We start from the raw sequence: 11,103 nt of genomic DNA, 5'->3' as shown, positions 1-11,103 counted from the left end.
ACTTTTACTTTATTATACTTTCATGTTTTAAATGTATAATGTGATTTATTTATTTTTTACTAATGTTAAATAATAGTATTGAAATATTTTTTTTATTTTAAATTATTCAATTGTTTCTTCATTCTAAAAATGTTATAAATTAATTTTATAATTTTACAAATATTTAATTACAATCAAAATATTTTGTCATTGAATATTGTAATTGCTTTTTTTTTTATTTCAAAATAAGTTTGAAAGTAACATTTTCAAACTATTTTAGATATCTTTTTAAAATATTGATTTCTGCAAATATACTTCCACCTTTACCAGTAATGGTGCCAAAAACAAAAGAAATTCTAAACTACAAACTTCAAAACTTCCACTGACCTGAAGGTTCCTGACTGAAAAGAACATGTCCTTGATGGAGCAACTTGCTCACCCGTATTATTTATTGATTGATTTATTTAATCGTTATTATCATCATTTTCCATATCTTTCCCAAGTTCGAGACAATCCCAGAAAAATCTCCAGGAGTGCATGAATCCTATTTGACTCTAGTCCTGGAACACGCCTCACACAAGTGCACGTCGTCATTGTATTCATTAGTGTAGTTTGGGCTGCTAAAAGTTCATATTAATCTGTCTGAAAAACAAGTGTTAGTCAAGCAGTACACATTCAGTCCAAAAAAAGGTAACCTGAAGTGTAAAATCCAATTTGAGCTCTCACCTCCTCAATTTTCCTTTGAATGTCCTGCAGCTGGTCCTCCCACTCTTGCATCTCGGAGTCAAAGTTGTCCATCATGTCTTTCCCCCAGCCTCGCCCGCCATGTTCGAGCCCGCGCTCCAGGTCGATGGCCGCCATGACGTGGGTCACTTGACACCTTCAAGGCCCCTTCTTTTTTTCTTCTTCCTTTTTTCAAAGAGCGATTTATGTTTCACTTCCCTGTGTGTCGGTGACAGCAGGGATGCCGCTGTGCGTCACAGTGATAAATAATGTCTTGGGAAATTCTAGAAAGACAAACACATGGGCTTGTGAGGGAAAAAAATGTCACCTTTTCTAGCTAGCAAGCAAATCTTGTTTGGATGATATAGAATCGATGCTAAATCATAGTACATCGCTGGTGCCCCTGCTATGTGTCATTTTCAAGATATTGATTTATATTGTTGGGGTTTTTTTCTAATGGGTTTTTACACTGCGAAGGCAAGTCTGAATTTAGTTTCGTGCCTTCATTATAGTACCAAATTATGTTGTAACGCAGCTTTAAAATCTACTGAAAGAGATGTAGAGCAGGGGTGGCAAACTGCGGTCCTCGAGGGCCGGAGTCCTGCAGGTTTTATAGATTTCCCTACTCGAAGTGCAGCTGATTCCAATTAACAGGCTCGTTATCAGGATTCTGCAGAGCTTGCTGATGAGCTGATCATGAATCAGCTGTGTTGAAGAAGGGAAATATCCAAAACCAGCAGGAATGCGGCCCTCGAGGACCGGATCTCGCCACCCCTGATGTAGAGTCATTCACAGTTATGAGAAGGGGTAGAGAAGGTCCCCAACTAATATCCAGTAATAGAAGTTGTCCCCACAGAACAAAGAGGATATATGTGCTCAGGACTACTTAGAAAATTTTGTTTAATAAATGTCTTTAAAGTGTGTAGAAGTGGTAAAACGGATGTTTTTCTATGGTCTCTCCAGTGCAAATTTTCAGCGATTGTGGTACGGCAATGATAAATTAGTCAAAAAGTAAAAACTATGGACCGTGTTGTCAGTTGTAGAACAGTTATTACGCTAAAAGATAAAGATAAAAAAAAAATATTAACAGTTGAAAGTTAAAAAGTAGTCTGAAAGTAGTGGAAAGTGATGCCGACACATTCTGGATCTACACCAGAATCCAAATCGCCCTTCTTCCAAATTTACTATTTCAGTAAATATTTCTGACCAAAACACATCATTTAAAAATAAAAATAAAAAATCACTTCCTTGTTTCATTGCTAACTTTTCTGGCCTTCTCAAGGAGGCTCAGACAAATCCTGTTGCGTCCCCGTCCTAAATTGACAGCCGTGTTCGACCACATGCACAGCGCACGCTTTATGTGACACCGTTCTTGCTTCTCGCGCCACTTTGCTGACCTCCACTCCCTCCCTTGCATGAGCGCACACCTCGCCACATAGCAAGAAAGACTCGCTAGGCATGCGTCCCAGCGGCCATTTCCCATGAGCGCACACATGGCCTGAAGCGTGACACCAAGCTAATGTCATTGTTATGTTGCATGTGACGACTGCTGCTTTTTTGAAGGAGTCATAACCTAATTTGAGATGAGAACTTTTCAGATTGAGAGCACTTTTAACTCATTCACTGCAGAGGATGTTTACTCATATATTCGTCAAACTGGAATATTACTCTTTAAGCCCAACAATGTAACTATGTATCAAGTACATTTTTCTACATTTTTCATTTTTCCTGTGAAATTCAGGTTTGTAAACCACTTATAAACTTAATGACTAACGCCATGTATAAAAGCCAAGAACATTGAAGTCGAACTATTTGATTAGTCACCTCTGCTCATGATACATTCATCTTCAAAAGACATTTTCTGTCTTGTTGTCTCTAGACAAAATATGTGTAATATAAAAAAAAAAAGAAAAAAAATGTGGTTCCATATTTAGTCCAAAACTATGAAAAGCCCCCCAAAAAATTATTGAATCCACACCTGCTCATAATATATAAATATCTATTTAGTACGTAAAATATTTTTACATGTCTTTACTGTGGCCCTCAGAGGTCTTGAAATAGCCCCCCGATATTACAAAAATGTAGAAAATATTTACAAGGCAACATAGTTGCCTCATGGATAGCACGTCTGCCTGCCCTCTGCTGTTGCCCGCGTTCCGAAATGATGCATGTTGAGGTCAGTGTACACGGAAATTGTCAATTGCCAATTTGCCATGAACGTGAGTATGAATGATTTGATAGTCTATTGTGCCCTGCTATTGACCAGCAAACAGTACAGGGTGTACCCCGCTTTGCTCGCCCCGAACAACAATTTGAAATTTGATAACAATCGAAATGACTAAATGCCCCTACCTTGTTCCAGGTGAAAAATCAAAATATTTATTGTCCCTGCATGCCAGTAAATCCCCCAATCGGGTCTTGTCCCTGGTCCTGAGTCACCCCCGCTTTCCTCCAAACTGTCAAGTGTCTCTCTGCAGCCGGTCCCCTTGTTTTTCCTCTCTCGTGTTACGTAAAGCTGGGTGGGCTCATTTTAAAGAGCCCCCTCCCGCTCCTTCCTCGCCCCGAAGTCACACCCCCCACATCGAGGTCAAGTCATTGAACAAAAGAGTAAACAACCACCTCCTTCATCTGTGAAGGCGGAGTTTGGGGGTGGGGGGGCTCCAATATCATAATGTCAAATGTATTCCAGCATTTGAAGACTCCAACAGGACAACTGTCGTCACCAGCATCCTGGCTAAAATTACTCAAGGGAGAGTGTGGGAGGTGGAAGAGAGGGAAAGTGTTTACATAGCTATTTAAGCCCGCCCGCCAACGTCTCCAGGCCAATCGGCTTCTCTGTTGCTACTCCGCTCGCTTGCGTCCGGGCAGATTTTGTCTTGTGACCCTAACCATTTTTCTCCAATGGCCGCCAAGTGGGTGGCTAATTATATTTGATTCAGTACAGTCAACTCCCTGTTTATTATGGTGGTACATTCCAGACCCACCTGCAGTAGGTGAAAATCTGGAATATACTGTAGAGAACATGTAAAAGACTTGTGCTTTGAGATGAAAGTTTTATTTGCTCCGTGAAACTCATAACTCAAGACTTGTATCTCAAATGATCTTTTCCCATTGAAAAGCACGGAAATACAATAATCCATTCCAGTCTCCCTGAAAAAAACAAAACAGGACTCTAATATTGTACTTTATAAAAACAGAGTAATACATTATAGAATGTATAGAATGCTGCAGTTGATTTTGAGTTGTTCCTTCTGTTGTGCCCGCCTTGGTCACTGGCAGGCAGTATAATACAGTCAGAGAATATTAGAGGATAAATAATAAAATATCAAGAGTAGCACTTTGTCTTCTACTACTGCTGTAAGTGACTCAGTAAGATGCTTTATATTTGTAATTTTTCATGGAGGATAAAGAATATATGCTTGTGATTATTATAATCTCAGTTTGCATGTGTTGCTCCACAGTTTGTGTTTAAATATTCGCTGCATAAAGGGTTTTATAACTACAATACTTACCATTAGAATGTCAATGGCAAATGTTATTTTGGGGTGTGTTGCCACTCGCTCGGAGCGATCCTACCCCGTGCGGCCAAAGATAATGTTTTGTTTTAACAACTTTTCAAATGAACTTAAAAATTATATTTCCCTTAAAAAAAATAAATAATAATAATAAAAATTATTGAGTCAAGTGAACAAATATTCCAAGAATGACTCATAACTTTCAAGATGTTTAAACGCGACAAACGTGTGGAATGCCTGACAGTTGCTTACTGTTCATCTACCTTATCATCCTCTCCACTCATTTGCTAATTCCTGTCCTCTAATAACCGGGCCCCCGCTGTTGGAAAACGTTGGAGGCGTCGGAATTCTCTCATTCGCAAGCCTCCACCTGTTGCGGTTCCCTAATAAATGAGAACATGGGCCCTGAAGGAGTTTAAGGCAGGGATAAAAACAAACTGTCCCTGCTTTAGGCGATGACAGCCGGGGTGGGGGTTGGGTATGTAACATGTTTTTCAACAGCGAAGAGATGATGGCTGGTCCTCCTAAGCTCTTCTGAAGCCAAAATGTATTTACAAGCAAAGTTCAATCAGGACACCAAGGTCGACAACAATAAAGCAATATGGGTGGATGAATACATTTGAAAAATAATCTAATTTTTCCGTGAGTCAAACTTGTTCTTGACAATATGCTCTACGATGAATACTGCATTTGAATATGAATTTTTATCTATCTCACAGGGCGGCCGTTTGCTGTCGACTGACATCGCAGTGCCTAAGGCTCAAACGACAACCAATCACGGCTCAAGCCCAGAAAACAGGTAAGGCGTACAGAAGGAGCTACTGTCCATTATGGCAGCTAAAATAAGCTTAACTCTTTCAATGAGCACTAGCCTCTACAATTTTTATGGAGTCTACTAATGAATAAGTCAACTCACCCTCCCCTGGGACTTATTCCATTGGCTGTTAAGGATAACGGGAACGTGGCAGGGAAGTGCTGAGTTTTCCCCTGTGCTTTTTGGTAACCTTGGCAACAAATAATGCGGTGAGGGGGAAGGGAACAAAAAATATCAAATCAACAGAGAAGAACTGACAGGGGATGAATGCAGATAAATAAAGGAATGGTGGGGGAAGACATACAATCACAGAACAAAGAATAGGGTGAAAAGAAAGACCAGTTTAAAGATGGTGGCATACGAGAGGGAGGAGAACAACACAAGGATGAGGATGAGCAAAATGATAGGCTGGAACATCTGCAAAGTGGAGCATGAGGTTGCAAGTGAGGAAGAAAATAAGAATTACAATCAGCACAAACTATTAGAAGGAATCCTTCAGTCGCCCCAGGAGTTTGTGATGTCAGGATTGTTGCAACTGAGGCCAATCCGTGCAAAGTATGTACAATTTTGCAATTTCATTTTTTGAAATTAGACCAATCATCGGAGTTTCACCAATCACTGCATTGCCCTAAAATCCTGGAGGGACTGCAAAGTGGACATTTTTTTCGTTTCTCACCGACATCGGCTCCTCGGTCTCCCTGTCCTCCAGCCTGGGCACTTCCAGTCTGTCGATGAAGGCCTGTAGTTCCTTCCTGAAGGCTTTCATTTGGGCATTGATGCGATATAGCAGCTCGTGTTCCCTGATCCGGCTCCCGTCATCCTCGCCGCCTTGCTCCAGCTCACCGTTGGAAACGTAGACCCTCGCTTCCGAGATGATGGCTGCAGTGTCGGCAATCAACCGGTCGATGGTCCGGACGAGCCTCTCTGCTTCCACGCGGATGTCGATCATCTGCTGCCTGTCGCGCAGGCTGCACCGCCCGCCGGGCAGGAAGAGAGACAACGGGGAGGAGGCGGCCCCCTCGGGCCCGGACGGGGTGAGGAGCCCCCGGGTGGGCGTCACACAACGACTGGCGCCATTGGTGTTTCTGACTTCGTCTGGATCGCTCTCGCCGCCGACGGGACCCTCGCGTTTGCGGTGAGGGGGGAGAAGGCGGGACGACGTGGAATCCTCGTCGCTTTCGCGACGACCGCTCGTTCCGCCGCCGCTATCGCTCTCTGCGTCGCTGTCCCTCGGGCTGGGCCGCAGGGACAGGTGGGAGGCCAGGTCGTAGCGCTGCATGTTGGACAGCAGAACACGGTTCTCGTACTGCAGCTGCATCACCTAAATAGAGTAGAAAGGAAGATTACCATAGCCAAGATTAACTCATTCACTGCCATTGACGGCGCAAGACGTCAAAGCTCCATTTTTATTGGACTGGTAGTAAATGAGTTCAATACAGTTTCTATGAGAGTTGGTTAGTTAATTATGCAAAGTCTCTAAAGTCTAGTATCTGAATGTGTTGGAAGGACGTTAAATGAACAAACACCTTGCCACTTAAGTCATTGATCTGAAGCCTGGCTGCCTTCAGTTCCTCCTGCAAGGCCTCGGCCTTCACTCCGTCCATCCCGCCTACCCCTGAGACGCCTCCGTGCCGAGCCCCGCCCTCGTGGGTGCCGGCTTTGAATCGCATCTTGTTCAGCTCGTTGGTCACCCTCTGGTTCTGTTCCTCTGCGTCGGCGAGGTTCCTCCTCAGAAGCTCGGCCTCGTCCTCCACCAGCTGCAGCTGCTGTCTGAGCTCCGTCAAGTCATCCCCGAGGCCTCGCCCCGAGCCCGGGCCGCCCAGTGAGCCGACACCGGAGCCGCCTTCCCCTTCGCCCTCACCGCGGAGGTCATCCAGCTCGGCTCTAAGGCCTCGGTTCTCCACCTGAAGATTGAAGAAGATGACTGCTTGACGAGGAGATACAGCGGTAGCTTGCTAACTTGTCCATGGCTATGTTTGGAGTCACCCTTTATCCACTATACATATTAAGTATGCCATTTTGTAGTACAAATGGCGAAAATCCGAGAGCAACTGTTGTTCATGCTCACCTCCAACTCGACGATTTTCCTCCCAAGGATGTTGGCCTCCTCCTCCACTAGGCGGAGACGTAGCTTGAGCTCGGACTCACGGGTGGAGGGCGGGCCCCCGGCCTCGCCTTTGGGATGGGTGCTGTCCAATTCGCCATAGAAGGAGCGGTACTTCTGCAGCTCTTGTTCCAGACGGTCCTTCTCTTTGTCGATGGTGGCCGTCTTCCTCCTCATAAGTATGGCCTCTTCCTTGATCAAGGCCAACTGGCACTTAAGGTCCTCATTGTCCTCCTGCACACAGACAGAACACGTGTTCAGGAGTTCAAAACGAAGTGCCTGTAATCAGATTTGAAGAGAAGGGACTTAAGATTAGAGCAAAGAGAAGATTTTGTGTCTTTCTGAGCCAAAACCTCTTAAAAAGACTGGCCTAAGTTCAACTGTGCAACTCATTTATCCCTATAAGGATGAGAGAATTTTCGGAGCAGTTCATCAGTCAAGAAAATCTACAGAGAAATTGGTGTTTCCAACAAGATAAGGAGTGGGGAATTCTGTTCAATTTTATTGATGGATCATCTGAAAAACGGTTTTGAAAATAAAAATGAAGAACAAGCTGGCTTCTCAGGCCAAAACTCTTGTTGGCATACGCTTCGGTTCACTTGCAACCCGAACTGAGGACAAGTGCTCAAGAAAATGGGTGGATGATTTAACATGGCCGCCCTTGGACAGGACTGAAGCCAGGGCTGGATTGGCACGAATAATTGGACCTGGCATTTTGACTTTGGCACGCCGACCCGGCCCGATTCCTGAACACCCTTGGCTACCATGTAGCTCCGATGTTGACTGATTCAGTTTGCTCTCTATATAGTAAATTAATTAATTGGCTGCTGCCTCAAAATTTTGAGCTGGTCTCTTGGTGTAAAATGGAGGAACATAATAATTGAATAGCACCACACCGGCCCACCGGGCTTCTGCCCTGTAAGCCAGATGGCCAGGCCAGCCCTGACTGAAGCACTCACCTCAGTGGGAGTTTGCGCTGCTTTCTTGTCAGTCTTCTGAATGTCTTTACCTCCTCGTTTCTTCTGAGAAAAAGCAATGATGAAAACAATATCAGTAAGAATGTTGGGTGCTTGAAAACAACCTCCCACCCTGGATCAATAAACAAAACAAAATCTGCAACATACCAATCGATGAGCCCATGATATGTCAAGACTGTACTGCCAAATCCAACAGGACTGATATACCCACCTCTTTGGTTTTGTCTAATTCGTTTTGCAGGGCTTGTTTGGTCACTTCCACCTCAATAAGGCTCTGTCTCAGCTTCTCGTTCTCGTCTTCAGTCTTGGCTCGCGTCTCCTCCACCTTCTCCAGCTCGTGGTGCAGCCTCACCGACACATCTTTGGCCACCTGCACCAGCCCCGACATGTTGATTTTTGAAACCCGTGAACAAAGCACAATCCCCTTACCTTGAGGTCCTGTTCCAGACTCCTAAGCAGCTCCTCATCAATCTCCCCCGTGTGGGCGTAGCGCAGTCGCTTCCTCTCGGCCTTGCGCAGGCGGTACTGCAGGATCCGGCAGTTTTTGTTGGCCCGCTCCAGGTCGCGCTTAATGTCCTGCAGCTGACACGTGTCTTCCTCGTAGAACGTGTCGCGCATTTCGTCCATCTCGGCCCTCATCTCCTCGATCTCGCACTGGATGAAAAATTGAGACTATGAAAAGGACTTCATTTTACATAATTCAATTCAAAAACTAATAAGGATGCATATGCTAATGAGAAGCCTCATTTGTTGTACAAAATACTATCCCATTGATTGTAGGGGGTCGATGCAAGTCAGATCAATACCCAATTAGTCATCTGTCTGCTTAGATACAAGCGTTGGCAAAATGGTGATGGATGGTCAATTGTTAATCTGTTACCTTGACCAAATTTTTGCACTGAAAAGGATAGTTCTGTAAAAATTGGTTGTGGATGCAAAAGAGAAGACAAATGCAGTGGAATTAATTGAATCAAAATATTTAAATTTAGAATGCGAGACTTGAAGTTGGAATTGTTTGAATCGGTCATGAATTGTTGAAGATGGAGGTAAATATGTAATACATCTCATTTGCAAATGTCATTTGGGAAAATTAAGTGTGGAATGTGGCAATTGTTGGGTCAAAATAGTTCCCTGCATGTCCTTCATTTTGTTAATATTTTGAAGTTTGAATGGTTCGAATCAGTTAACAAGTGTAAAGACCAGAATGCTAAAAAAAAAAAAGCATTTATCATTTACAGAATTATCATATCAAGCTGTTCATTAGTTTATTTTTAGCTTTTGCATATAGGATCTCATTTGGTAGTTTGACTATTATTTGATCACATTATAAACGATCAGTAGGTGAAATAGCATTTTAGTATTTTCAACCTTCAGGTAGTCGTTTTCCTCCAAAAGTCTCTCCATCTCCTCCTCCAGCAAGGCCTCGTCCTGCTGTGTCATGGATCCGTCCTCGGTGGCCTGCGCAGCCGGCCGTGAAGCTCCGAGAGCAGCCTCCTCCATTTTGTTCAGCTTTTTCTTGGTGCAACGTATTTTTCTTCTGCGTGCTTCAAGTCATCCGGCCAGCATCCTCCACTCGATCCACCGTCAAGCCGAACCGAATGAGGCCCGGCGTCGGCGTTCAACGGGCAGCCGCGCAAGCTTGACTCACAGCCCCCTGCGCGGTTCTCCCAGTTAATTCACTGAAGCATGCAGAAGGTCCAGTTGGAGGATTCACATTGGGAAAAGACGGATTGATGGGCAAATAGACCGAGTGGATAGCAGGAGCATCCGCCCTGTTCTGAGCAGCCTCAGCACCATCCGGGTGAGCGAACGAACCACACCGAGGCTCTCGGGCTCCCTCTCCCTGCCGTCGGCGTCCCTCAACCGGCGTGCTTTCCTCTCATTTCCACCTTCACCCCAACGATGGTTCCAACTTCTCCCCGCAAAAGAGGAGGTCTGGTGCCGGGTGGGTGTCCGGTAGTTCGGCCCGGTACTTGGCACTACTTCCTGGCTGGCAGCAACAGGGTCTTTCATTCAGATGTTGATGTTGATGGAGGGTCTTGCAGCAGCGTCACCATGTGGCACCTCCAAGCTCTGCAACCACTTGAATTTTAGTACTGTATTTCATTGTGCCATTACCAATTTGTAAATAGATGCAAAAACAGTAAAGGCAAAGTACATCATATATGATCACATTAAACTCGCATAAATCAGAATCACGGTGCAATTAGGTTAGAATATGAAAAAGTGTGCATAATAGCCTAAATACATTTTTTTTTTTGTGACATTAGCAATATCCGTGCCAACTTTTAGGTTTCAAATAAATATTGAAGTAATTTAGACCGAATAAAAAAAAAAAAAAAAAAAGTTGTAATGCAATTTTTTTTAAATTTTATTATTATTATTATTATTATTATTTATATATATATATATATATATTTTTTTTTTACGAAGATGATGATGCTGTTTCATGTTTTTATTTTTAGTATGGTTTCAGTTCCAAATGCTCCGTAATCGTACTGAGAGCTGTTTGGGAATTTTCAATCAAAGATTTGATATTTATGAATGTTTCTGTATTACTGTTCAATGGCGAAATGCAAGAGGTACAAGATGGACAATTGTAGGCTACCTAATGAAATGTCCGTTCTTTTTTTTGTTTTTGTTTTTTTTAAACCTAATGCTATAGGAAAATCCCGCTTCTTTCATGTGTGTGATAATAAATAATATTGCAGGCTATCTTTAAAATAAATCTATAGTTTTGTACTTTTGTTTGCCCACCAATGACGTATTTATCCTAACACAGGTGTTCTTATTTTGCCTAATTTGGAAGTTGGAACTGTCATAAAACCCAAAGCTTTACGTGACTAGAAGTCGACTTTCGACACATTACACTCATGTTTCGTCTCCAAACGTCTTCTTTTTCCCCACAGGAATACGGCGGCTACTTATTTTTCGTCCAGCAGAGAGCGCAATGGACATACAAACCAGACTCCAGCTTCACTTTATGGCAAA

At 43.4% G+C, this 11,103-nt stretch overlaps 1 protein-coding gene across 2 annotated transcripts; it reads right to left on the bottom strand.

Moving 5' to 3' along the window:
• Positions 1-837: 837 nt before the first annotated feature.
• LOC144010563 (microtubule cross-linking factor 3-like) lies at positions 838-10,134 on the bottom strand. 2 transcript variants are annotated; one of them, XM_077510936.1, is made up of 9 exons: positions 9,481-10,134; positions 8,542-8,766; positions 8,324-8,482; positions 8,095-8,157; positions 7,100-7,369; positions 6,558-6,935; positions 5,708-6,352; positions 5,134-5,221; positions 838-986 (listed from the first exon to the last, which is right to left on the bottom strand). In XM_077510936.1, the coding sequence occupies exons 1-8, from the start codon at positions 9,610-9,612 to the stop codon at positions 5,162-5,164; spliced, it is 1,932 nt and encodes a 643-aa protein (XP_077367062.1). In that variant the 5' UTR covers positions 9,613-10,134; the 3' UTR covers positions 838-986; positions 5,134-5,161. The 2 variants fall into 2 exon arrangements, with proteins under 2 accessions (XP_077367062.1, XP_077367061.1); XM_077510935.1 differs by having other exon boundaries at positions 5,134-5,448; positions 9,481-10,133.
• Between the last annotated feature and the right edge of the window lie 969 nt (positions 10,135-11,103).

The sequence above is a fragment of the Festucalex cinctus genome, chromosome 21 (assembly GCF_051991245.1).
Source record: "Festucalex cinctus isolate MCC-2025b chromosome 21, RoL_Fcin_1.0, whole genome shotgun sequence".
Lineage (NCBI taxonomy): Eukaryota > Metazoa > Chordata > Actinopteri > Syngnathiformes > Syngnathidae > Festucalex > Festucalex cinctus.
This window is presented reverse-complemented; position numbering and strand designations above follow the sequence as displayed.

Coding starts and splice junctions, on each gene's coding strand:
- LOC144010563 (XM_077510935.1), bottom strand. CDS start 9,612: ATGGAGGAGGCTGCTCTCGGAGCTTCACGGCCGGCTGCGCAGGCCACC. Junction 8,483..8,541: donor GTCTGGAACAGGACCTCAAG/GTAAGGGGATTG, acceptor GGGCTGGTGCAG/GTGGCCAAAGATGTGTCGGT. Junction 6,353..6,557: donor TCAATGACTTAAGTGGCAAG/GTGTTTGTTCAT, acceptor TACTCTATTTAG/GTGATGCAGCTGCAGTACGA.